The 26,997-nt window shown below is 37.4% G+C and overlaps 4 protein-coding genes across 5 annotated transcripts; 2 read left to right on the top strand and 2 right to left on the bottom strand.

Moving 5' to 3' along the window:
* Nucleotides 1-1,037: 1,037 nt before the first annotated feature.
* Nucleotides 1,038-10,130, bottom strand: LOC111337223 (gelsolin-like protein 2). The gene is made up of 15 exons (XM_088736234.1): nucleotides 9,942-10,130; nucleotides 9,739-9,807; nucleotides 8,806-8,892; nucleotides 8,234-8,326; nucleotides 7,649-7,743; nucleotides 7,004-7,082; nucleotides 6,149-6,241; nucleotides 5,586-5,654; nucleotides 4,902-4,941; nucleotides 4,016-4,098; nucleotides 3,856-3,914; nucleotides 3,446-3,519; nucleotides 2,738-2,847; nucleotides 2,239-2,346; nucleotides 1,038-1,796 (listed from the first exon to the last, which is right to left on the bottom strand). Exons 1-14 carry the CDS (start codon nucleotides 10,038-10,040, stop codon nucleotides 2,239-2,241), a joined length of 1,158 nt encoding a protein of 385 aa, XP_088592360.1. The 5' UTR covers nucleotides 10,041-10,130; the 3' UTR covers nucleotides 1,038-1,796.
* Nucleotides 10,131-11,185: 1,055 nt separating this feature from the next.
* On the top strand, nucleotides 11,186-15,028 carry LOC111337233 (uncharacterized). Its single transcript, XM_022943501.2, has 3 exons — nucleotides 11,186-11,647; nucleotides 12,994-13,223; nucleotides 13,712-15,028. Exons 1-3 carry the CDS (start codon nucleotides 11,272-11,274, stop codon nucleotides 14,195-14,197), a joined length of 1,092 nt encoding a protein of 363 aa, XP_022799236.1. The 5' UTR covers nucleotides 11,186-11,271; the 3' UTR covers nucleotides 14,198-15,028.
* Nucleotides 15,029-15,158: 130 nt separating this feature from the next.
* Nucleotides 15,159-21,409, top strand: LOC111337234 (uncharacterized). Its single transcript, XM_022943502.2, has 5 exons — nucleotides 15,159-15,782; nucleotides 17,034-17,405; nucleotides 17,919-18,299; nucleotides 18,907-19,142; nucleotides 19,688-21,409. The coding sequence occupies exons 1-5, from the start codon at nucleotides 15,416-15,418 to the stop codon at nucleotides 20,141-20,143; spliced, it is 1,812 nt and encodes a 603-aa protein (XP_022799237.1). The 5' UTR covers nucleotides 15,159-15,415; the 3' UTR covers nucleotides 20,144-21,409.
* Nucleotides 19,275-26,978, bottom strand: LOC111337237 (uncharacterized). Of its 2 annotated transcripts, XM_022943506.2 has the most exons (9): nucleotides 26,817-26,978; nucleotides 26,371-26,438; nucleotides 25,625-25,751; nucleotides 25,116-25,328; nucleotides 24,683-24,831; nucleotides 24,433-24,609; nucleotides 22,533-22,631; nucleotides 21,587-21,632; nucleotides 19,275-21,372 (listed from the first exon to the last, which is right to left on the bottom strand). In XM_022943506.2, the coding sequence occupies exons 1-8, from the start codon at nucleotides 26,840-26,842 to the stop codon at nucleotides 21,622-21,624; spliced, it is 870 nt and encodes a 289-aa protein (XP_022799241.2). In that variant the 5' UTR covers nucleotides 26,843-26,978; the 3' UTR covers nucleotides 19,275-21,372; nucleotides 21,587-21,621. The 2 variants fall into 2 exon arrangements, with proteins under 2 accessions (XP_022799241.2, XP_022799240.2); XM_022943505.2 differs by lacking the exon at nucleotides 21,587-21,632.
* Nucleotides 26,979-26,997: the final 19 nt, after the last annotated feature.

Raw genomic sequence — 26,997 nt, 5'->3', positions numbered from 1 at the left:
GTTTTTTACGCTGTTAATATTTTGTATTGTAGAGGATTTTATGGAAATTATTGCTAAATGATGGTAACTTTATTTGTGTTTTTAAATGTACAATCGTAAATCTCACTACGTATAGGCAATTTACAAATGCTGCTTGAGATTGGCTTATTCAACACACACACAAAAATCAAAATTGCATCAAATCTGGGTTGTCCCAATTCCTATTTCTACAACAAAAGACGTAATATGTTGCTCTAATAGCTATATTTATCATTTACTTGATTTTGTAAAGTTGCTGCTTTTTGGCAATGCCTACGTCATTCATCATGCCTAAGAACGTAGAGCATTCATCTGAGAAAACGCCAAGGGAGCTCATGGAGAGATTTACAAATTTCACACATCTGAAAGTTCTACTAATTTCGTTAATCAAGTTCCGATATTTTTCTTTTTTACGTACTGCATTGTTGTACAAGTTAGATCCGAAACCAACTGTTAATTCTAGAACATATAGGCACTTGGACTGGGTTAGGAAAAGAAGATCTGGCGATAATTTTCACCAGTTATCATTGAGGGATTTAGAAAACCAGTAACATCTGCATAGATTGAGGAGCTAACATCAATTACAGGTTGAAGGGACTTGGCAATGAAGTTAAGGATTGAGTCGTGTGTCCAGGTAAAGCGATCAAGGCATTGTTGACAACCAGCGACAGCATGAAGGAGTGACTCAGGATTAAGGCAAAAGGAACAATCGATCAGGACTTTGTGATAATCCCCATCTTACCAAATTCTTACGTGTAGGAAGAGAGTTGTTGATGTAGCGGATGGTAAAGTTGTAAATGTTCTTCGGTAGATGAGACTGGGTCACTGACCAAATAGAATTAACAGATGACAATGAATACTTGAGATGTTAGGTGGTGTTGCAGTTTGTCCTCTTGATTAGAACGGAAATCCTTAAGAACTTCCTTAGTGGATTTGTACACATCATATTGAATATAATAATAATAATAATAATAATGACTTATAATAATAATAATAATGACTTATAATAATTATAATAATAATAATAATAATAGTGACTTTATTGGATCACACAATTATTGGTAGAACCAGTAGCTTTCATTGTGGTCCTCGCAAACAACTGAAGTAAATGATTCAAATTGAAAATAACATTATTAAGAATCCCAACTGGCCGGAGGCAAACCAGTTGGCTATTTACAAGCATGGCCCAGGATTTGAACTCGGAGCTACCGTGAAACAAATCCAGGTAGTGGTGAAGGTGGGACTTGAACCCGGGAGCGGCGGATTGCGAGTTCGACACGCTGACCACTCGCGAACGGCCACACTGCCTCTCTCATGGACTGAAAGTTTCTTTTTGTTTATTTCGGTTTTATCTGATTCATCACTTCACGGGTTTATCACGAACCAACATAATGACTAAGAGGTCACGGGTTCAAATCCCGTACGGACCTGGATTTGTTTGCAGCATTATTTTCACTACTGCTTGAGTAGTGTTCGTTACTGTGAAGATGGGTTTTTTTATTCAGTTTTTTTTTTTTTTGTCGGCCAAAAGAGGAGCTTGTCTCTTGAGGTTGAATGCTTTTATTATTCGCAACTTTTAGACAACATTTTTTATTTGTATTTGAACCTACATTGCTTTAACAACATGAGCAGCTTGCTCTTTACTAAATTATTAAAAGTTAAGGAGCTCTTAGAATTGCAGTGCATAAGCGGACGAAACGAAATATTTATTTATTTGGAATCTAAACTAATCTGGTGAAGAATCTTTTTAAGGGCTTGCTTTGACACGACGATTTAATCTAGAAAAAAAAATCATTCAATCAGTAATAACATCAGCTCGTTTGTTTTTTACGTAATTAATGACTCATGCCGCCTTTTTTTTTTTTTTACTTTACACGAATTCTTCAAATAACTTTTGTAAGTCGCGTCATCACGTGAGGTTATAAGACCAGTCACGAACTTAAGTAATGCATCTTATGAGAATGACCATAGCGAAATTTCCAACTTGGGACTAGCACTTTGAACGGCATCAACTAAAAATCTTGTTTCGGTATGAAGTAAGGCTAAGATAACTTTTGTATGTCTAATTTGGTCATTTTTACAATACTTCGATTGAAGGGGACGAGATAGCAATCTCATTTCAAACAGACAATGTATTAGATCACAAACGGATACTACAGAGTAGATTTGTGCACTGTTGCTCATTCTCTTGTGTTGATGCAAGTTAAGATCATTACTTACTCATGAGCTTATTGCGCCATTCAGTTGAGTAGACAGTTGTCCTTCCTTAACCACAGTGATGGCAATAGTGGGATGCTGGTCCACCTCTGGGCATTGCTGAAGGTAGAGCTGTAAATGAATGAAAATCTTTCAATTCCAAATTTCCATTCGATCTGGAAACAGTGGACAAGAAGAGCCACTCAGTGGAATGTCCATTGCTAAATTATTTATTATTATTATTATTTATTATTAATTGGGTTCCTAAGATTGCTGACCTTTTAAACGTCCTTTGACCTTTCATAAAACTACTCCTTTTCGCCTAACAATGATTTCATAGTTAAGTGTAACCCCAGCTTTAAAATGTGCCCTGCCCCTGTGGCTTTGTAGCTCAGTTGGTTGTAGCGCCCAACTAATATCTGGGAGGCGAGGATTCAAATCCTGTCGAAGCCTGAATTTGTAGGCTTCTCTTTTGCAATTGCTTAAATTGCAGCTCACCCGCGAGGGTCATTACTTTACTTACATGAGCATAAATCAAGCCACTGTTCTTGTCTCCTACCCAGTCTTCTCCAACTCGTACAAACAAATGGTCTTCGGCATCCATCTTTCCGAAACGTACATCGACAAGGGTCACTGAGGTGATATCAATTATAAACTCAAATAAACAGGAACGAAATCAAATTCCTAGAAAAAAATGGACCAGCACGAGGGCTACTTTAAGAGGAGCGGCACGGCAAGAGGATGATGTGATATGTGAGTGGTTACAACCATCACTCGGGATAAAAGTAGACAATAAAAGGAGCAAGTTAAGGCTGAAGGCCTGGCTTTACTTCACCCCGCTGACCTCTAGGGAAGCGTGAATATGCGGCTGCAAGCTTTGACTGGTTTTATTACTGCGTAACCTTGGTTTAAAACTGAGTACGTTCGAGTTTTTCCTTTAACAAATCTTTGTGTGTTAGGATGCAATCCAACAAAATCCAGGGATTATAACTTTAAGTTTTGAAACTGGATCGAAAATCACAACGATAAATGTACAAGATTAGAGACATTTATTGCTATGCGAGAAAGGGCAGCCGCAGACAATATAACATAGATAGTATGAAGTTCTGCTTAGCACTGGAAAACCAATTTTAATCCTCAGAGCTTTGATGCATGGTATCCTTATATGCAAATGAACTGTAATATAGGATTTCGCTTCCGATCTAGTGTTATTATAATAATAATCTCAGACCTTCTTCAGAATTCATCCTTCGACTGCAGAGATCTGCTCCTTCTGCAACTTTCTTGAATTCCAGTCGAGGAGTCCTGGGTAATATGTTTGGTAAGTGTTAGATTCCTCACTGTTTCCCAGTCCTTTGGGTGTCTGCTCATTCGTTCATGCAATCTTTCATCCACAACTTCATTGATTTGAGTATTGATCAGGATTTATCAAATTAAGCTTAATTTGTTTACCTCTGCTAATTCATTAATTTCATAAATTCCGGCAATAGTTACTTTCCCTCCTTGGTAAGATATCACGCAAAGCTCTGACTAGAGATACCGCCGGACTATTTTACTTATTTAAAAATATTCCGTACTGTATATAAAAACGAGATCATAGTTTATAAACTCTTGATAAAAATGACTCGTGAGAAAACTTACAAATTGACAGTAAACATCATTTTTTTCTTCTGAAGTTGTCCAACAGTTAGAGCAATAGACTGTAAGAATAATGAATTCATTACAAAATGATTAATTACTTCTATCAAGTCACTGATCACCATGTAACAAAATGAAATGGTTAAATTCGATTCCAGCCTACCTCTTGTCTGGATGGTTTCCGCTTTTTAGCCTGATATGGGAAAAGATCGTACAGAGCATGGTTCTTTGTCTTCTCGCTTTCGTCTTAAGAGAAAAATAAAGCAGTTATTTTTCAATGATCTACGGACACATAAAAAGACGGTCGCGGAATGTTGAGGAGGACTGACGCTCTTCAGTTCAAGTCTAATCTTAAGGAACCATGAATTACGGTCGAGTGGAGTTTTTAACTTATGCTTTCAGAAACATACTAGTACACCTTATATCGCGTTATTTAAAAAAAATAAACAGTCGAGGAAACAACTCTCAGGTCATTGGAAGATAAATTTCAGCTTCTTCGCGTTAGTCAATTAAATCAAATATTCTTATCCAGAGCGTTCTGAGATTTGTACACGCTGTTTCATCGACGAACATTTATTTATTAAAATTCATTGTTAAGTTCAACGCGCGCGCTGTTCATCTTTATTGTTGCGCAAACGCTTGGTTTAAATTCATATAGCGGTAAGAAATATCTCAATGTTTGTCGCGTAATATAGTTTTTTCAGTTGTCTAGTTTAGTACAGTTTAGTTCAGTTCAGTTCAACCAAGCTGACTAGTTACTTGCCAAATTCGGAAGCAGTCAAGAAGTAAGTTATTACAGTTAGTTTTCTGTTTGTTTCGAACACTTTTAAGACCGATTGCCAACGTGGTTTCCTTGCATTTTAGATCGAATTGTATTGTATTGCATCGTGTTTTAGATCGAATTGTGTGTGTTATCACATTAAATACGATTCTACTTCGTATTGGATCTTGGTCTTCTTTTCGACGGAACATATACGCCATGTCAACGTTCTTCAGAGCTTCAAGACGTGCTACATATAAGACACAACCAAAACAGAGCAACAACTCACCGACAATGACCACAGTGAATCCTGATGTTCCACGCTCAGTCTTTGATGAGAGAAACGGAAATAAAGTTGGAATGGGAAATTCAAACTTTGAACGCTATGCTCGTGAGAGCGTGCAGTGGGCAGGAGCATTGTATACGCTAGCTTAACAATGAAGGGAGGAATATAGATCATGGAATTTGTGGATTTACTTGATATTTCAGTATTGAGACCAAGACCAGTCCGATGAATGAAATATGCGATGACAAAATAAAGAAAGTGCATATTTCATCTTGTCTCTTAGGACAGCCACCACGTTTGACATGATCTGACCAAGTATCTAGCCTCTAAATTCTCTCTGGATCTCACGAAACGATAGCTTCCTGTATTAATGATGCGGATAACATTCAAGCCGGGAGATTCTTGCTGAAAGCCAATGCTGATTTAAATTTTAAAGCATCTTGATAACATGGAGGACTGCAATGCTAGGAGAATACATCCAGAATCTTTCATCCGAAAAGTTAACGTTTCACTGAAGTTAGGAGCCAGGACTTGAAAGCTAAGGAGCGATGAAATATTTGCAATGTTGTTCGAGCCAATTATCCTTTCCTTATGCTGAGAACTTGCCTGTTTTCCTACCGCAAAGGAGCTTCCTAAGCGAGCTATTACACCGTTTGTTGTAACTCAGATAGAACTCAAGTTGTTTACCTGAAGCTCTTTGGCGTATTCAGTAGCTTTTTCAGCCTTCTTTCTATCTTTGTTAAACATACCATTCCACTAAAAACCAATAAAATGACATCATAATTCTTTATACTTCTTTGAATATAATTTTGCGGATGATACTTAGATCATAGGACTGGAGAAGACCAGGATTTTCAGACTAGAAAACATGCTTTTATGGAAATCCATTATCAATAACTTATTACACGACTCGGTCAGTCAGAGGGCTAATAACTAAACTCAACCAATCAAAATACACTATTGCCGGTCAATATTCTCTCAGTATTGGACCGGGCATTGTCCCGAATGGTCCCGAATGATACCGCACTTGTGTCCCTTCGAACTTCAGTCGTATAATAAATCTCTTATTAACCAAGCTTGCTCGGGACCGTAATGGAAGAATATCGGCCCTCGGTCTTTTTTGTACGGACCTCGCTGCGCTCGGTCCGTACTGTCAAGACCTCAGGTCGATATTCTCCCAGTACGGCCCTCGCGCTTGGTTAATAAGATATATATCTCGTGCCAAGGTATTTAGTACAAGGCGTCATCACCTGGTAAATTTTGAGTCCACTGTCAATTATAAACACGTCATTCGAGTCCAGTGCTCCTCTCTTTGTTGCCGTTTCTCGAGCGCAAATCTTTCCCTGTTAGAAAGAGAAGAAATTTAAATTTCTTGAGGTTCTGAATACAGATATTTTCAATTGAGTTTTAAAAGTAATTCAGGATGATTGTACAGGTGATTTGCTACACTTCAAATTTTTCGCTTTGATTGGTCCAGAGAAGCTTAGCCAGGCTTTCGATCACCCCGCTACGAAACTGAAATCCATCGAGACATGGTCACTTTGGTTTTCGCGCGCATTAGGCAGTTGCTCGTTTTTACTTGAATCTCTTATCGACCGATTTTTTTTATTTGGTTTCCAACAATTTTTCCAATGTACTGGTAGTTCGAAAAGAATTTACAAAATTTAAAGGTTAAACGTAGAGCCCTATCTATATGCTATGCAACAAATCTTTGAATTGTACTAGCTGACACCAGTACCGGCGATAATTGTCTATAACGCATTATTTCGCGCCTCGATGTCGTTCCCTCCCCTTTTACCAAGATTTTGATAAACTTTAAGGGATAGCTCTACCTTGATTTGACCTATATTTTTGTTTCTTCGCGAACTGAATTGTAGACTTTTATTTTTCAGAAGCAAACAACTGTCGAAAGTTTAAAGCTTTTCGCTAACGCTTGCTTCAGAATTCAGTTTTTTATAGAATAGTTTTTTTGTGAGGTCTTTCCAGCTTACTGTCCGATGTCAAAGTGCATCAAAATTAGTTGCATTCTTCTTCCGTTTGAGTCACAAGAAAGTCTGAGCTGAAGCTTCCTGATGATAGAATTTGAACTCTCTGTTGAACTTTACCGCAGCATTTGGTCCAGTCAAACGAAGAAGCCGTGTCTTGTATTCAGAGCGGAGGTCACAGTTGGCCATTTGGTCAGATCTAGAAACCAAAATATTCATTTAATCCCTTTGAAAAAGTGATGAGTGGTCTTTTAAAATACAGCCATTTCCCGGTTAGTACAACCTATGAAGGATTGTATTATAATGCGTTACTTGAAAGGGTTGCCTGTACATTTGGGCCTATGGTAAATAGCTCAAGTGGAGGAACGGGAAAGGGTTTCCTCATCTCTGTCATCACAATATATGAAGGGATGTCATGTTCTAAGGAAGGTGCACTGGGGTTACCATGAAATCTTACACTGCATTTTATCAGTCGATATATACTCGAGGTTTTCTGTCCTGGGAGCGATCGTTTTGTACCCAAGACTAGTAGTCTTTATGTCTTTTCCACTCTGCGTTACTATCGCGCCCATGAATATCTGGTACAGCGGCGACCCCATGAGCTACATGTGGTTTTTACGATGTTCTTACATGTTGTGGTAATTTCTTGGACTTTTTTTCTTTACTACACACGGCGAAAAAGCGCTTAAAGGGGTTGAATGACATCGATAACGAAAAGTTATCGATAAGCGAGTGAGTGTTGTGTGAAGGAAGAACACCACTTACTCTCCTTTCAACACCGTAAAATATTGAAAATAATTAATAAACCGCTTTGATTCAAAGTCCTGGACTTCTCGGTGAACAAGTGCTCTGCCTTCCATCTATGGATAAAACAATGAACAACAAAAATTCACAGAAAAAAGTTACCATAATCATGATAAAGGTGATCATGAATTTGATCTTCGGACGGTTAATAATGACGTCATTGCAATATAAAGTGTGACTGAGAAGTTAAATACAGAGTTTTCTTATTAATTTTTAATGAAACTTGTCTCGCTAAAATAATTATGGCTGAATGCAGCTAAGACACTGGCCATATTTTCAGATCTGCTGTTTATAATTTCAGTTTCGATACATAGTTGCGGCAAAGAAGTTTCGAAAAGTACTTTGAGCGTCTTTTTTATGCCAGTACAATCCTTTTTCGTACGTGTAAAAATGAACACAGTTAGATGTAAAAAACATTTCTTTTCTGACTGGAAAAGTTACTTGAGGATCACCAACAGTCATTAGGCGAAAACTCTGGGATTAAGAACAAGGCGAGCAGACCACAAGCAGTCACAATCATAAGACTTTAAAATGAAGGCTTCTTACAGCCTCGCCGAACGCAGTAGCATTATACAAAGCCTTTTTGTACAGCTCAGAAGAGGCTTGCTTTCCAATCCAGCAGTGGATATCACAGCTGGTCTGCAAAACCAAAAAAACAGAATGCAAAGGAAAAGTCATTTTTCCTTACTAAAAGCACTGAATCCTTCAAACGAGACTGTCGAGATGTTTTTAGATACATTTACAGTTTAGTGGCAATAGAGAAAGTTGAACGGGATGTATTTTTTTAAAATCTATCAAGATTTAGCTCTCTAAAGAGCAAGCCGGAATTTGAACTTGGCTTCGATTTTCAAAATCATTTCGCTTAATGTTCCCATTTGGGTAAGGTGTTATGTCTTCACGTTGTAAACCTTTTCCGTTTCCGACTTTCAAAAGGTCTTTGTTGCATTGCTGAAATACGTAAAAGAGACAGAGGAAGAAGAAAATTTAAAATTCTTTTATATCATCGTCAAATGTTGTTTTCTAGATACAGTGAGTTTAATGTCAGGTCGCTAATAACAACAAAACTGCTTCTTATCTTTGTGTCGTATATGGTGTTGTAAACTCTTCTTTATTCTCACCGATGTTTTGAGAGAGGTACGATTCAACACTATGTATACTTCTTGGCTGAAGAACTTTCCTTTAGCGGCTAAAGTCCATTCTACGATCTGCGATAAGAGGGAAAGACTACTGTAATCAAAACGCGACTACGCCCACAAAGCAGAACACACAGGAATCCCAAGGGATTCACGACACAGAGTGTTTTAGTTTTTTTTACTTTAATTACACTTGGGCGCGACCCTAGCTTTTAATGTGAATTTTAACTTGCATTGAAAGTGGGTGATTTTGAATCTCATTCATGGAAAAGTTCTGAAGTTCTTTCGTGAGTCAAAAATTCTGTAACAAGTGAAGTATATGATTTCTCACGGTTTGTATTCACCCCTGCAGATTACAAAGTTGTTTATATTATTATTATTTAACAAGCGTTGAAATTTTTCCCTTATTTGGAAAAATGCAAGTATTTACATAATGGCAGTAGATCAGTTGTTTTAAAACAAAAATATTCTTTAGCATGACTTCTAAATCGCTAGACAACAAGTTAGAGTTTCGGTGCGCGATATCTTACAAAACTCTTTATGAATAATTAACATATCAGTTCTATACGTTTTTTTTTTTGTTGTGGTTGATCTCCGTATTGCAAAATCGAGATCCTAAAATATTTTTCACGAAATGAATTAGCCTGCACAGTCTTACGAGAAAGCTGAAAGAAATGAAAGAGATATAGAAAAGGAATAGACCTTCAGTGAAAGCCAGCAGGTGCTGCACGATATTTAGATTAAAACTACAGAGCTTTAAAAGTAGGTAAATCCCGCTCTGAAGGGTAGAATCCATGTTGTTGTACATACTAGACTCTCCTCAATAACTTGACAAAGTGACCCATTGAATAGCAAACCAACTACAAATTGCGATGTTTTATGATAGCCTTCAAAAAGTTAAAAAAGTAAACTACTTACATCAGAATCTGTGATTTTCCAGGCCCGTGGTTTGTTAGTCCCAGGTTCAGCAGATATTGCTTTCCAATCCTTCAATCAGAAAATTATGATGTTACGTAAGATGAGTTCAATTTCACTCATTAGATATAGTTCATTTCAAGCTCAAACAAACGCATCACAAGCAACAAGGTCAAACAACTGCTTTAAGAACTGTTTTAAAAGACCTTAACATCTATATCTCGGTCTACGTAAATCGGTATCTTTGCTTCTTTCCAACGGTAATCCGAAAGCCCCTCTATGTAATTGGAATCTAGGTCTGCCATGTTGCTACGATACTGCGAAAAAATCGTTTCACTATCCGTCAGCTCAAGGACGCTTCCAATGGTTCCAGTTCTATGAGCAGATTCGCTTCAATAGTGATGTTTTTAGTATTTTTTTTTCATGAGTGATACCACTGGTCGATATTTTAAGACAGGCCTTTATCTTAAGTTGTCAAGCAGTAACTTTTGTTGAGGGTTTATTAAACAATGCTTCTCATTCGTGCCTCGCAAGCACCTTTAATGTACTCACAGCAGGTAGTTCAGTTACTAAACTGAATAATGAATGCTTGCAGTGTTAGTTTGCGGAGTTAACATGTAGCAGCACGTCAGAACTAGAAGAATGATTCTTTGAATCATGCAAAGTAATACAAATCTATATCAGTTTAAAACAGTGTACAAATTTGCGTGGGTAACCGGGTGTCTTGCCTTAGTTATTTCTGGTTTAAATGGAAATGTTCTTACCTCGATTAAACTTGCAATTGGTGTCTTCTTGCAAACCTTTGCTAAGCTCGTTAGACAGTTAAAACAGAATAAAACAAACATGAATTTTGATATTTGAAAATCTGTCCTGGAGTGAAAACTTTCCAAGTCAATTAAGTGATAAAAGGCTGTATCAAAGTATCATGGTGAGGAATGAAGCTCTACTTTATTGGAGCACTCGAAGTTTTTGCAATTTCTTCAGCGGGTATTCTCTTCTTTCCACCCACTAGGAATCAGAAGTTGAACTTTTCGTGGTAATTGAAAGTTTGTCGAAGCTGTTTAAAAAGCAAAACTAGGCGCGACGGCGAAGAAATGATGAAACTGACAAATGTAAGATAAATGTACCCTCCCATGATAAATGTAAGAGCCGATCAACATATGTACCACCAAATCGTGTAAACTTTGCACGTCCTGGATTTTGCAAAACTCGTGAACTGAATGTATAGAGAAAACAGAGGAACAGAAATGATTAAATCAGTTACGAGACAGAGAGTCAATCCTTCAGACGATTATTTTAATTCAGTGACAAAAAGCGACAAATAGTACTGAATAAGAAACGAAGAGAAACGAACAAAACCGGTGAAGGAGAACCATGATACGGGGAGCCACGCTTAAGGGCCGTCACGCGAGCAATTTGTCACGCAACCAAACTCCTAATTTTGCAATGCATTGCGGGACAGTTAATTCTGCTTCGCTGGTCTTTGTTTCCTTGTTTGACGACGTTCAGAGATCCAAACTTTTGTAATTCACGAAGATGGTGGATGATCATTGGGCTGCTCGTCATGACAGAAACAAAGTTGACCTCGCCTTCATTGTCGACTGCACAGGATCCATGGGTCTTCATATCAAGCAAGCGCAAAAACACGTTCGAAGTATTGCTGAAACTGTTTCGCGAACTGCATTCAACGTGAAACTTGGGCTGGTAGAGTATAGAGATCACCCTCCCCAGGATAACTCGTTTATAACGAAAGTTCACGATTTTACACATTCAGTAGAAGAAATGAAAAAATGGGTGGATGGTATGAGCGCTAGAGGCGGTGGAGACGGGCCTGAGTCTGTGGCGTGTGCTCTAGACGCAGCTTCTAAACTCAGTTACAGAAAAGATGCTACCAAGATTTGTGTTCTCATTGGTAAGTTGAAGCTTTACGAATAGTGCGGAAGAACAGATAGAGTAAATATGTTATGAGCGTTTTTGGATGATCTCTGCACCCTTAATCAGTTTTGATAAAAATGTCGCAAATGATCGTGTAAGAACGAACTCAATGTGAAAAAATTCCGCAGACATATCGATGGTGTTGGAAAGCCTTAATTGCTGGTGTACGTTTTTTCACGTGGCATTTTCTATTTCGTAGTATTTCCTGTCAGAATCTGTTTTGAAAACCTAATTTAGTTGATTCCTTGCGGAGAGGTCTTAGTTTTATTAAGGAAAAAAGTTTGAATATTGTAAACACTACCCTTGACATTTGTATTCTTGTAAATCAAGTCCACTTTATTATTAACGTATCACTGTACACGCAAGCATTTAGTAGGTCTCTATAGTTATTTTCCAATTAAGGTACTTCATTTAATTAGTTTTCAGGTTTATACTTAGCACCAATTTTGAGCAATGATGTGCTTAATAATGGAATATTTTTACCTATCAACATACCACACATATATAGTCATCCTAGAACCACTTCCTTTGAAATTATAACACTGCTGTATTAAGCATTAAAATCCTGATTTTCAGAGTAATTCCCAGTCTCCATTTTAAGCTTCTCAGCTGAACTTCACTTTTTGTGATGATTACAATGTCATTCAGTGCAGCAGTCTTGAGATTCACATTTACATGCTTATTGACGAAAGTACCTCTTACATAATTATCTTTACAGTTTTGTAATAAAATCCACAACTCTGACCTGAAAGTACTTGGTCAGAGCAGTTACCAAGATTGGACACTAGCACTTTAGATTATAATTTTATCAAAGATGTGATAATGTGGTTATGAATGATAGATTAGATGAATTTGATGATTGGTAGAGGGCTGCACTAGTATTGCAGAGGTCAGTGGTTTGAATCCCGCACAGGCCTGAATTTTTCCAGGTCTGATTTTCACTATTGCTTAAATAGTGCTATTTACTGCGAGGATTGTGCACAAATACGTTTCTATAACTGCAGTTCAGATATATGATTTTCATATATTTGTTGTGTTTGATTTTATCATCTTACGGGTTTATGTTGAATTGATTTGATGACTTGCTCCCCGTTGGCTTGTTAGCTCAATTGGTAGAGTGCTGCACTAGTATCACAGAGGTCAGTGGTTCGATTCCTGTACAGGCCTGAATTTTTTCAGGTCTGATTTTCACTATTGCTTCAATAGTGCTATTTACTGCGAGTATTGTGCACAAATACGTTTCTATAACTGCAGTTCAGATATATGATTTTCATGTATTCATTGGGAATGGTAGATTTACCGGAGGTTTCTTTGTTATTTTAGCTGATGCTCCTCCTCACGGACTCGGATTAGAGCATGATGGCTTCCCAGATGGCTGTCCAACTGGTAATGATCCTTTTAAGTCTTGTAGAGCTATGGTGGAGAAGGGAATTGTATTGTACTGTGTTGGATGTGAACCTAACATCTTACGGTACAAAGATTTTTTTATGGGTTTGGCATACATAACTGGAGGCCAGTATGTTCCTCTTTCCAAAGCTCAAGGATTATCAAAGGTGAGAATTTAACTTTGTGTATCTTCAAAGTTAGGTTACTAAAAAAATTGTGCAAAATTTATCCTAAAATTTGCTGAATAAAATTTCCAAGTCAATTATGTTCATCATATTCTGTGTGAGACACTAACTTGAACTCAAGTTACAAACAATTTTTTTTAAGAAATGTCACTTTTTTTGTATTTTATGAGTCCCTGTATTTTAGCTCTCCCTTTTCCCCTTTTTGTGTTGTTAAGGAAGAAAACAAATCCTAGTAATATGACAATGAACTGGAGAGTGGACTTGTCACAGCTCACCATAGAGTTCTTTCTGAGAATGTGTCAGAGCATCAAAGTATAGAATCCAAAGATCTGGGGTTGGATTGTTTGTGGGGGACTCTAATGTTTTCTCTCTGTCATTTTCATGACAAGAGGGATAACATCTTTCCTTAAATCATGCTCAAAATGAAAAGTGATAATCATCTTTCTTATTTTTTTTTCTATGTTTTGCAGGTAATAATAAATGCCTCACTTGAGGAGGTTGCCCATGAAAACATTATGGGATATGTTGAAGACTTCTTAAATATGGTGCTTGAAGAAATGAAAGCAAATAAACAGAAGGTTACGGTAGACGACTTGGCTGACAAACTTCAAGAGCATTTGAACCTGAGAAGTGTTAAATCCCGCCAACTTCAGTGCAATTCTGCAGAACTCCAGCCACCCACACCAACAGCAAAGAGTATTGCTGGCTTAAAAAAATTGTCACAAGTTCAACAGTTCCTGAAGAAAGACACTCCAATGGATTACAGATCATTTTACATGTACAACAATGTCACAGTGGAAGTAACCATAACTGAGCCAGCAGAAGTTACTAAAAACTTGTCTGAAAGGTTACTTATAAAGGCACTTGGCAGGCAGAAAATACCAGTGGAACATGATGAAGAAACTGGTGAGATAACCATTGAACCATTTATGTCTGGGACAAGTTCTGCAGTGTAAGTTATTGACATTTTTGTGAAGAAGGATTGAAGAATTTTTGAAACAGATTCATTGCATGTGCAAAAGTTGTCACCATACTTGTAATTTTCTAAGCAATGACAGAGCTCATTTCAGTTAGGAACCAACCTTAAAGTTTTTTTCTTTTCTTGGGCAGTGGTTTACTTAGGTAGCTCTCTTATCTAGTACTTAACTTCAATTATCACCAAAAATCAATTTGTGGTAACCTAGAGAGAGCCCATTCATGGTGACCATTTTGTTGTGAATTGAAGTAAAGGAAATACCGATTGAATGACTTTATATAGCTAACTCTGAGGTTTGAAAAGTCTCAAATTCTTTAAGTTCAGGTATATGTACCATTAAGTTTTGTAATGGATGGGAAATGTTAGCAGCTTTCATCTGTTGTTCATAGACATAAATGACACATAGGTACATAATACATACAGCAGATCAGTTAAGAGGTCACAAACATTAATGTTAGATTTTACCTTCTATAGAAGAACAAGTGTTACTGCAGAAAAAATAATTACTGGATCAAATCAAAGTGATATTGTTTAGAGATAAAATAATCTAGAACCTAGGTCTTTTTTGTCTCACCAAATTTAATTGTCTTCTGTTTTAAAATGCCAGTTATTTGTCCTTTCCCTTTGCTTATAACAGTTTTCTCAGATTTTACAAATATTGTGTGCTTATGTGCAAATATAACTCCTGTAAACAAGGCAATTATGAATTGAATAATGTTATGCTATCTCTGAGTGAACTTGCACTTAAATCATGATCTTGTAATAAAATTGTTCTTTCAATAGGTCCTCAATAAACTTATATTATTCGAAATGATTCTCATTACTTCCTTTGGATTTTCGAGTTGTCCTCGCCCCTGGAACCCCCAACCTGCCCCCATCTCGGGAGAAACTAGATCTCAGTTCACCTCTTCCATTTGCAGTCCCCGTACTCCTCCGTATGCCGTGTTGGGATATTGTGCAAATGTGCTGCAGATCTTTATTGATCACGATGGAGTTTCTTCTTCATAGAAATATGAAATTGGTAACAGTTGGAAATGTTACCTCTTAAGCTGAGGTTATCCCCAGGTTTTATTTTGAAAAGCACAGTTTTAAGGTCAAATCTCGAACATGGGAAGGTGATTGAAGATGGAGCTTGGAAACTAGGAACATCACTTCCGTCTTCGTTTTTAAATTCACCTTGGTGACCATCGTTCGATTCATGGCTGCCCATGGAATAGCGTCAAGAGTAGTTGTCTCAGGAAAGCGTGTTTTGAACCCTTTCCGTACTTTTCTGCTTCGCGTATCCTCTGAAATCTTAGAAGAAGACTTGAGGTCTATGAAATTTCTTTTGGTAAATGAAATTCCGGAGGGAATTTTGGAAAATTGTCAAAAGCCTACAGACTTGTTTTCCCACATGATAAAGAAGTGTCTTATAGCAGAGAACGACTTGGATCTCCTTGAACAACTTTTCAATCACATTACCAGATCTGATCTTGCAGAACGTGTGAGAGTTTTTATAAGGAAGTCTTCCTCATCCCAAGAACTGGTCAGTGCACCCACAGCACAGGTGACTCGTGAATTACCAGGTAAATTTCATACTCCTTCCTCTAACCCTTAGCTATTTACTTTGAGGATCTTAATTATTAATTTTTCCTTTATGACCAATTACTTGTATTGAAATTCAACTAATTTAGCAAACAAAGGGCGGAACACCTTTAGAATACCCGGCCAGTTTTGAACGTTAACAAATTGATTGCTCCCGAAATGGAAAATAATTAAAAGAGAGGGCGGTTAAAGTAGTGCTCCCGCAGTCCCGTGTTCCCGAAGTCGAAGAACAATTAAGGGAGAAGGCAGTTAAGCTAGTGCTCCTACTGTCCCGTGCTCCCAAAGTCGAAGAATATTTAAAGAAGAGGGCAGTTAAAGTAGTGCTCCCGCAGTCCCGCGCTCACGATGTCGAAAAATAATTAAGAGATCAGTCCCCTGATGTCGGTTCGATTTAAGATCGACGATTATATATTTGAATTTGTCAGTTCACTCGCCAGCGAAGTAGAAATCCGCAGTAATATCCAATTTGAAATACGCTTGAAGAACGAGGAATTAAGATATGACTTTTAATTGCAATTTGAATTTCGGTTTACTGAAGAACGAAGAATGTTTATTTGATTGTGGCGAGTACGGGACTGCGGGAGCAGCTATTAAAAGACGCATATTAAGTGCCGGGTATTCTGAAGTTTAGCCCAACGGGAAACCGGGCAACAAGTTGTCTAAATAAGCGAAGTCTGGAGAGTCGATGGGTGGATGCAGATGTCATCAGCAGGATTATTGTCAGGGAAAGATTCTGCAAGCACAAGGAAACTTGTCTTAAGCAGATACCTGGAGAAAAATTTGCATATTTATCCTTCAGACAGTTTTTCCATCCAATACAGATTGTGGTAAATGGAGAAATGACTACAACCTTGACTTGGGGTTTGTTGAAAACAACTGACTTGAACTCACTCTTTGATGGGTGAGCTGCTGAATTATAGGGCTTCTTCAGTTGAGCCCTGTCAAGAACACCTGACATGGTTTCTGAGTTTTATATTTGGAAAATTATGTTATTATCATATGTTGATAGGAGATAAGCGAGGCTGGCCTGGTTACTATGTTTGGGAATGTGATTTACAAATTAGGTAAATTTGGAATGTCCCCTCAAAAACACTTCAGTTTGGTTGGTTGAATGGTTCCCAAACATTTAGTGTGTTCATCAGCCAAAAAAAACCAACGTCTAAAATAAAGGGGAACATCATTACTATTGCTTCTGTCAGGCTATTGTAATTGTTTCTTTTCTTTCCTTTCAGCCATGGGAAAGGCAATGGTTTGCTTCATGTTATCTGGTAATAATATTGACCAAAATGCCACCCTTCAACAATTGAAATTTGGAATTTGTGCAGCTCTTAAAATGAAAAGTTCTGAAATAAGCTTTGTTAAAACAGAGAAGGAAGCAAAGAACTTAGCCAGCTTTGTCTTTCAAATCCCAAAGAAAGAAGAGCTGTTAAATTCATTACGTAATGATGCCCTTCAAAAAGAGGACTGGCTTTGTCAATGTGGAATTCAAGCAGTTAAGGTTGGTGGGGATGCAAGTTACATTTGTCTCGCTCAGCCACTCGCCTATCCACCCCAGGATACCCAAGCCAGGCTTTCACAGCCTTTCCAGGCAGGAAGTGATGCAGGTATTTATAGTATGACATCTTATATGCTCACTGGAGTTACAATTCTATATCATACCCATTCTTAGAAATGTTTATCTCAGTGAAGTTATGAATCAACCTCAATGATATTTCTGTTGACCAGTATCAACATGTCACCTATGACTCTGGACTGTGGCCTTAATTTGGCCAAAAACAATGCAAAACACTTACTGTTAGCCTGAGAATTTCAGGAACTGATAAGGAATAAATATTAGGGTTTGACGTAACTGCACTTGAAGAAGCTGATAAAGGTATCCATTTTGTAGGGTATTTGATGAGAATAGTCATTTATCTGTTCCTTGCTGCTTGTGGCCATTCTCTGAATTTTACTGATTTATCAAGGAAAGAAATCAATAGTAATATCTGAATGGTATTACAGAGAAGCCTGATTGGGGTATAAATGCTGGGAGGGGGGGGGGGGGGCAGAATTTGAGTATTTGGAGCTCTTTATTGTTTGAATTTGAGTTTTTTTTATTTATTTTGTCCCTATATTAGATTTAAAGTGCAAAGGCTTTGTTGATAAACACAACCTGGATTTGATTGTTGTTGTTGAACGTATTAAGGATCAGATGTTTCATACAAGGCTAAAAACTCAACTGGCTCACTTGGTTGAAATGATTTGTGCAAGAGATTACAACTTCCGACTAGCCCTGGTTTGTTATCCGGATCACAGTCTTTGTTTTCCCAATGCTAACACTTGGTGGTTTGCTAAAGAAAAAGATGTCATGAAGTCTCAGATACATTTCCTGAATGAATCTAGAACAGCACCTTCAGCAAATGGGTTGGCTGATGGTCTTGCACTGGTTCGAGATTTAGCAACCAAAAAAGATTCTAGATCATGTCGAAAAGATGCCAATAAAATTTGCATATTACTGCGTAAGTACAACTGTATGATGGAGAGATGTGGTGAACTTAACAGTTAATATGCTGGTGTCTGGGTTGTGAAGTGGAATTTCAAAACCTGGGTTGGTTCCTGTGTTGTGTTCATAGGCAAACTCTACTCTCACAGTGGCTCTGTCCACCCAGGAATAGAAATGGGTACCTGTGAACTGTCTGGGAAATCTGATGAAAAGCTGGGTAACCTGCAGTAGAGTAGCATCCCATCCACACTGATATTATGAACAAACCAAACAAACCAGGGTAAGCTCCACCAGTTTGGGTCACTTGGTTTAATTGCTGGCTATGATGGCTCTCACAATAGAACCTGTTAAGGGTTCTTCCAAACTTTATGTTAAGTTATTTGTTCCAGCCAAGAGTATAAGTGTACACCAGCAGACTGTTAGCAAATAAGTGCTGTGTGAGGTGTCTGCAGTGGACCAACATCCTGTCTTGGATGGCTGGGGGTGGGGTGGAGGTTGCAATACTCCAAAACACTTCATGCCTTAGGAAACAGGGATAAGGAGAGGTTCTTACTCTTAGAATTAATATAATTTGTAGGGATTTGAGACTTATGACTTCACCAAAACACAGTTTTTTTTTTCAGCTTCAGTGAATGAGAGAACTTCCCTTGAAACATATAAGTGTTCAAATGGCCATGATGTGATGAAACTTTGCAGACAGTTGGCAGAAAATTCTGTCACCCTTTACACAGTTGGAATCTTGCAACCCACAACTGCATCCTCTTTTGGAAGAAACCCATTGCCAGAATTCTTTGCAGGGATATCACTCAAGACTGGTGGTCGTTATATCCAAACACAGAACATTAAGCACCTGCCTGGGGTAATTTTCTACATTTGATAAGACTTTTATTAGTAATTTATCTGTGTACATTCTGCATCTAATTCCATTTGTCACTTCACATGCCAGCTTTTTGGATTTCACTTAATAAAGAACAACACTGGACACAACCACTCAAACTTTGCCATCTTTGGAATTTATTTTAATAGCTTGTTGGTTCAGTCTGACCCTAATTTTCAAGGGTATCATTCAACCTCACAGTCCTGATTTTAACTCAGTATATTGGCTACCATGGCAACCCTGAAAAACTCTTCAGATAAGCCATTATTCTTCACCCCACAAAGGGTGTTGCTGAAAGTGGGTTTGAGGACTGTTGTGCTAAAATCATTTGGAAATTTCAGTGTACAGTGTAAAAAATTACAGTTTTGTTACATATGTTTCATAGCTTTAGAGCCACCTGTATTTTTCAAATAATTTAGGGTTTTAAAAATTTGGAAAGACATTTATGAAACTGGTGGTAAGTAAGAGTTATGTCCTAATTCTATTATCCTACTTGTTAAGACTTAACAATACTTCTCCATACACAGATAATGATGTGTGCTATTAAAGAAGATCTCTCCTTGGAGTGCCTCATTGGCACTGCACATGATATTGTCCTACCAGATGTGATTGAGAAATATGGGGATATTAATGTGGAGGAGCTTACCAAGATGCTTAAAGAAGAACTAAATCAAAGATCCTGCCTCGCAAAAAGCATTGTACTGCAAAACAATGTGACTGTTCTGCGTGAATCAGAGTTGGCGCTGAAGTTGTCTTATGATGAGGACTTGGAGAGTGCCTGTTTCACTTTCACTGAAGGTGTTAAAAGATTGAAGCAAGCAGTTATACCTACTGATGGAATACCGCAAGATGTGGACATGGAAAAGATGACTAGTGACTTAGCAAGAGTTACAATATCAAAAGATCAGGAAATCACAGATGATTTGTCAGAGCGACTTATCCGCAAAGTTGGACATCGAACTCTTTACTGCACTTCATTCTAGGACTGAGTAAAATAAGTATTTACTTGTGTCAGTAGACAAGTTGCTGGAATCTTATTGGTTCTTAATAGCCCATTAATTTGCAACAAGTGTAGCACCTTGAACAGTCCAATTTTAGCTGCCTTATTTCAACCACCAAGTGTATTTGGAAAGATCAAATCAAAGAGTTGAATTAAAGAGGTAATGAAAATTAGTAATAAATGGTAAGAGCTGACACAATTCAAGTACTCCACAGAAATCAAGGAATTTTTTAAGTAAGAAGGTTTACTAACTCCATCCTGGAAATATGAAATTAATTGGTTGAGCTTTATGCTGGTGTATGAAATGAAACGCTAGTCCTGTCATTCGATATTTCATGCCAAACTTTCTAGAATTTTGTTGCTGACAAAATTAAATGGTAAAATGACTGAGAAGTGAATGATTCAGGTGCAAGAAAAGGCCATGGGATGTGCCAACATCCAGCTTTTCTATACAAGTCAAAAAGTTTTCACTTATCTCACATGTTAATACTTTAATTTGATCTAAGAGTAAAATACAGTTTACTGATCTTCGGTGAACTTTCTCAAAGCTAGGAACTGTACAGGTATTAGAAAGTGTTGTAATAGCAATAAATTAAATGTAACCACATACACATAATAATTTTCTGGAAGACTAGTACATGGAACCTAGCTGCTTTGCTACAACTCCTTTTAGAACTGAAATTTGGCCTTATATGTCTTGCATCTTTTAAAAAAGTTTTATTAAAATAAACCTAATAGTTATTTGTAAAAGGGTACTGTATTTCTTGCACTTTAACTTTAACTATATCAATTTTCCCAGAGCCACTTATTATAGTACCTTGCATTTCTTCGCAAGTCCTCTTTACAGTGGAATTCTGCATCCTTACAAGTGATCTGAAGGACCTCACAATGTAATGATATTGAGGAAAATTCCAGGACAGGTCAATTTGCAATTTTGCTCTCATTGTTCCCTTTTGCTGCAAGGTTTTACCATTCCTCTGAAATGACAAGTGCACATGTTGAGGCCATGTTAAGCTCACTGTTGAACAGACAGGTGTGAATGAAGTGGTTTGACTCGCACATTTCTTGAAAGTCCAAGACGTATTGGGGGGCCAGTGTGGTTGATTTTCACTCCACCAAGATTTACAGTTTGCATTCCTGGACTGTTTTTGTTGAGTAAGGTAGAGTGCACCTTCACTTGCTTTAAAGGTTGATGTTTTGTAGTGGTCACAACTAAACAAATTACAATAAAGTTTTCATGTTATTTTGACTTCTTTTGGTAACCTGGGATACTTACTTCCTTTCTTACTTCCTATACAACTATATTATGATTTAAAGGTTAAATTAGTTTTAGTTGTACTGAGGGTGATTATGTTAAAGCTAATATCACTTCGTATATTTACATCTTTGAAGAAACATGAATGCAGTTTGAAGCAATTTGTATTACCTTTTCAAAGGAATAATGAAAAACTCCTTTTATCTTCAGAAGAAACCTGTGAAAACACAGGAGACAAAAGAGAGAGAAATTGGCTTTATTGTTTAATTCACTTTATTTTTAGAATGAAGTGGCGAGCCGGCCCTGAAGTTTGAAGTTCATTTATTTGTTTAAGCAGGTTGATTAATTTGGCAGCTGTAATAGCTGATGTGGACCTGCTGTCCTAACCCACCCATCCCACCCCAGGGGAGGACATCCATCACACAGTAATCCCGTGCATGGGAAATTAACGTCTCCTACCCCAACCCTGCAGGAGACGGGACCTCCATTTATTCGTCCCTATCCTAACCATTTCTTGATGTTATAGAAATGTAGCAAATTCTTCTCAATTATTTTAAGACCTTGAGTATTGGTCCGGCCAGGGCTCGAACCCTCGACCTCCCGCACTACTGTCCAGCGCTCTATCCATTGAGCTAACCGGGAGGTAACAATTGTTTACACAGCTTGTTCAGTTTAGAGTTTATTCAAGTTTTAACATTTTTATTTGATACCAACAGCCATGCCTATGTACTTTACTTCATGCATTGTTAATTTCATGGTTTACATAACAGATTCACACAACTTATCATCTGTCTGAAGTCTTTTTATGATGCACCAATTCTATAAATATAGGAGCTTGAGTATTTTCTTGTTTCTCAAACAGCTTCATGTACACTGTATTATATAAGTATTAGTTTGATTATTAATCCTTTATTAACTATTCTCAGCAGTTTTAATCCCACGACCCCCCCCCCCCTCCACCATTTTCTTTTGGTATTTTATGTTTTTCCTACTCTTCTTGATCAAAAATAATTTCTCCATAATTTCTTAGCCCTTTCCTCTTGGGTACAATGTACAAGCTCATGTTAGGCTCCCCCTAAAAAAGGTATACTGAGACAATAGTAATTGCTTGACATACTTGATGGTGAGTTTGATGCAGAACTTGACACTGAGTGGCTGCTGTTTGCAGATGACATCTTTCCTTTGCCTTTGCCCCTTAGCATCTTGATGGGTGTAACTGACATGTAAATAAATTTATCACTACTTCTTGAGCTACAATTGCAAATTTCTTTGATACCAAATCACACTCAAGAAAAGGAATGGGAAAGGGTGGAATAATTGTACTGTTGAAGAATTATTTTAAAGTAAGAAAAAAGAAAACATTTTTAGCCACAATACCTGTTAAAATGCCCCTTTCTATCTACATGTATAAATACTGCACATGAATAAAGGCTGATAGTTTCGAAATGTCAGCTTTTATAATCGTAATGGTGGCAAATTTACCATTTCAACTTTGTTGATATATTTAAATACTGCACACTCTGATTGGTGGAGGAATGCATCATATCTTGCCATAATACATGTGATTATAGCTGGGGCACTAAATTTCAAAAGGGCTGCCTTGCATTTTGTCATTGTTACACAGAAAGTGACAAACGTGACAGAAGAAAATATAATTCTAAAGGGTACAAAGGATGCTAATAAGTTTGGCATAACACTGCTTATGAGAAAGATACAAAAGTTTTGGCCGATGGAATTAAACGAACCTGTCAAATTTAAGTGGAAACCGGTGGCTTATCACAATACAAGTAACCCAAACAATTGTAACAGACTTTACGATTTTACAAAACAAATTTACAATTATAGAATTTTGAAGGGATCCTCCACTGTTTTAGAAAATATCGCTTAAAATTTTACAAAACAAATTTACCACAGAATTTTAAAGGGATCCTCCACTGTTTTCGAAAATATCGCTTAAAATGCTCTTTAAGTGTCCAAAAGTAGATTTTTCAGACAGAAAAATGTTCTCTCCCCTTAGATTTTTTGTTTTGGCCTCTCAAAAGAGGCCTTCATGACCAGTTCGAACGTCCCATGGTTGCTATTTTGATCAGTGCGCAAGGCTCTCTGGGTTGATGACGTAAAATTGTTGCTCAATTCCCTTGCCCTCGGTAAATTGGTAGCAAAATGCCGCATTGCGTTGCTTTTGAGTGTAGTATTCAAGCTAAACACAGGAAAGGGGTAAGACTCTTCAAAGCAATGCTGTTCGAAGTGCTTGAAACACAGATGTGAGTCTTTGGGCAAGGATGTCCTTCCAACAGCATGAATCCAAGCTCATCGAATCACTGCATCATTCGGAAAATTGTGGAAACGAATTTTGGGATCGTTTTTCCTGTTTTTAGCTTGAATACTACACTCAGAAGCAACGCAATGCGGCATTTTGCTACCAATTTTACTGAGGGCAAGGGAATTGAGCAACCATTTTATGTCAACACCCCAGAGAGCCTTGCGCACCAATCAAAATGGCAACCATGAGATGTTCGAACTGGTCATGAAGGCCTCTTTTGAGAGGCCAAAACAAAAAATCTAAGAGAAGAGAACATTTTTCTGTCTGAAAAATCTACTTTTGGACACTTAAAGAGCATTTTTAGCGATATTTTCGAGAACAGTGGAGGATCCCTTTAAGGCACCCAAAATCATTATTTGCTCAGGCTCAGTAAAAATTGTTGAATAGTCCCCCTCGACTTCATCTTCACAATTTCTCAAAAATGTTAACTGAGCCTGAGGTTAATAGCAGTTATCTGCCAATTAATAATCCTATTTGTTAAGTTAACTTGAACTAACATCCTGCCATACTCCCAGTTACAACTTGAAGGTAACCTCCCTGAGCATCAGTCCCCCCAAAACACAAGACTTCATCCTTTGCAGAGAATCTAAAACTTTTACCACACAAAGATTCATTTCTGAGGGTTTACATACTCATACTTTAGTGATTTAAAATTCATCAGAGTGAAGAATTTAATGTTATCATTTTTACCAACCTGTCACACTTGTTCTTGGTTTGATAGTTGGTTTGGCTGGTGAACTTGCTGCTGACCTCCCTCGCCCTTTACCTTTCTTTGTTTTCTTCAGTTCTGTTTCCTCGTCAAAATCACTATCATCACACTCACTAACACTTTCCTCATTGCTCAACTCTTCACTGTGTTCAAAATCACTATCTTTAAACAAAACAGTACACAACACTGAGAAAAAATCCGGTTGGGAAACACATTAATTTCAAAAGAATCTTACCGAGACCATCATCTTCTTGTTCTTGGTTTAAAACCTCTTTCTTGACATCTGATGTCTTTCTGCTTTGTTGCTTTTTGCTGTCATCATTGCTTCTTTCCTCTCCTTCAATATCTTGAACTTTTTTCTTTGTATTGGTGTGTGAGCCACTGCTGCAATCCACATATTACATAAAAAATATTATATTTAAATGCCTGCTGACATAAAATTCATTTTGCAATTTAACATGATCACCAAGTCATTAAAAAAGCACTGAAAATTTTCAAGATCAAGAACACTGAAGGGAATAAAGTCAGAGTCAATCAGACGAGGGATGCAAAGAGGTGAAAAATGCAACAGTCACTGGGTGTATAGTGATGGCTGATATCTGAATCCAAATAATTGAGTTCCTATCTGGAGGTTCATACCCTTGAGATAACATCTTCAAATGACTTACCCATTGTTCTCTTTGTCGTTGTCTTCTATCTCCAAAGGAGGGAGTAGCCTGGGCTTTTTTGATCTGGATGAGGCAACTTCTATTTCATTATCTGAAAATTCTTCTTGGTTATCATTCGCAGTGCTATGACCAGATGATTGCTGAGAGTCTTCTATGGAAGCTTTAAGTGCAGCCTCTAATTCTTTCTGGTAAAGCTTTTCGTCTCTTGACAACCTGACTCAAGAGGAGGGAGAAAAGGGGAAAACATCCTCTGTTTATTATTCTTTCCCCCTATAATCACCTCTTATAAATTAACAGTGTCAAAAAAAAAAAAAAAACAGTAACAACAACACTCTTTGTCATTAGAAGGTCATGTTCCCTCCTGAAATACCAGAATAGTAAAACCAAATTTGTCATTGAAGATTACTCAGTAAGTCTAAATGATCTTTATGGAGGATAATTAAATTTTGTCATTGCTTTCTCATAAACCCTCTACTTTCAAGTTTCTTTCCAATCCCATGTGCACATACCTTTCTTTCCTTTTTAAACTTCCTGATTCTTCACCCTTTGTCTCTTCTCGTTTTGATTTAACATTTGGCTTGACTTTTGATTTTGTTTTTTTTGCTGATGGCAGTCCTGCTTCATCTTGGAAATCATCTTTGAAAAAGAGAAAACAAAACATAAACATGAAAAGCTATGTTTTTACACCCTGAATTCCCACAATGTTTTTCCTGGTCTTACAGGAAAAAGTTTGAACCCAGAAGTAACAATTCATCATGTATGAAGGGGGCACGTTTCTAGAGAAACTGTGGAGCTGTATAGATGGGGGTTTCACAAGATAGCTTGGCTTAAACAACTGAGTTAACCCTTTAACTCCCAAGATCTGATTTTGAATTCTCTCCTCTAGCTGATACACATTTCCTTGTAAATTGGTTATGAGAATTTGGTGTTCAATTAAGGTAACAACTTCTACCTGATAAGTTTGTGGATTCTCATTACCTGTTTGCTGGATCATGTATGGATATTATAGAGAGAAGTTACTTGTTGATCACTTCTGGGAGCCAAAGGGTTAATAAAGGTAGATAGCAATCAACACAAACCAAACAGCAAGGTACAACTAGAGAACTAACATGAAGCCACTGAATGACACCCTATAATACAATCAATTTACACCTGAAATACAACACTGACTGAACAGTGACCAAAGCCAATACAGACTGGAAACTCCAAAGGTAGAAAACAATCAATCATACTAAAGAATCCAAAATGAGTTTACCATCACTATTGTTGCTGCTGTTATCTTCCTCTTGACAAAACTTGGCATAATCTACTTTTTTACGCACTCTACGGAGAGACATTCGAGGAAGAACAACAAGGTAAGATGTATACCGTGAAAGACTATCAGTAACTGGACTTAGTCATTGAAACACGTATGAGCGTTCTGGCAGATGTCTGTTGTTTGAAATGTCAAGTTAATATAATATAATATAATTTATATAATTCTGACAGTCAGAAACTGTCAACCTATTTCACTTTTTTTCGTGACACGAAGGATGTGAACGTCTTGTCCACTCTGTAATAAATTGATAACTGAATCGGCAAGTCCTTTTAATAGTTTCGCTGATAAAAATCTTCACCAAAATGAAAACAAAAAAAGGGAATTCTATTTTGTGGATACCACAGTTTCCTTGCTCCTGAAAGTGTATGGAATTCAGTTGTTACCTGTCAGATCGCCTCCCCAGTGACATACCAGTACTTGAGCACGCTTCAGAATGAGTAAAATAACGTATACCTATTGTTAATTTTCAATTTTTTTGGATTTTTAATCGAGTCGATCGTGCTGCTGAATGTTGGCGCCAAAACAACTACCATGGGATACGTTCTCAGCGGACTAATTTACAAG

Source organism: Stylophora pistillata, chromosome 10, assembly GCF_964205215.1.
Source record: "Stylophora pistillata chromosome 10, jaStyPist1.2, whole genome shotgun sequence".
NCBI lineage: Eukaryota > Metazoa > Cnidaria > Anthozoa > Scleractinia > Pocilloporidae > Stylophora > Stylophora pistillata.
The sequence above is the reverse complement of the archived record's forward strand: the minus strand, read 5'-3'. Positions and strand labels throughout refer to the sequence as shown.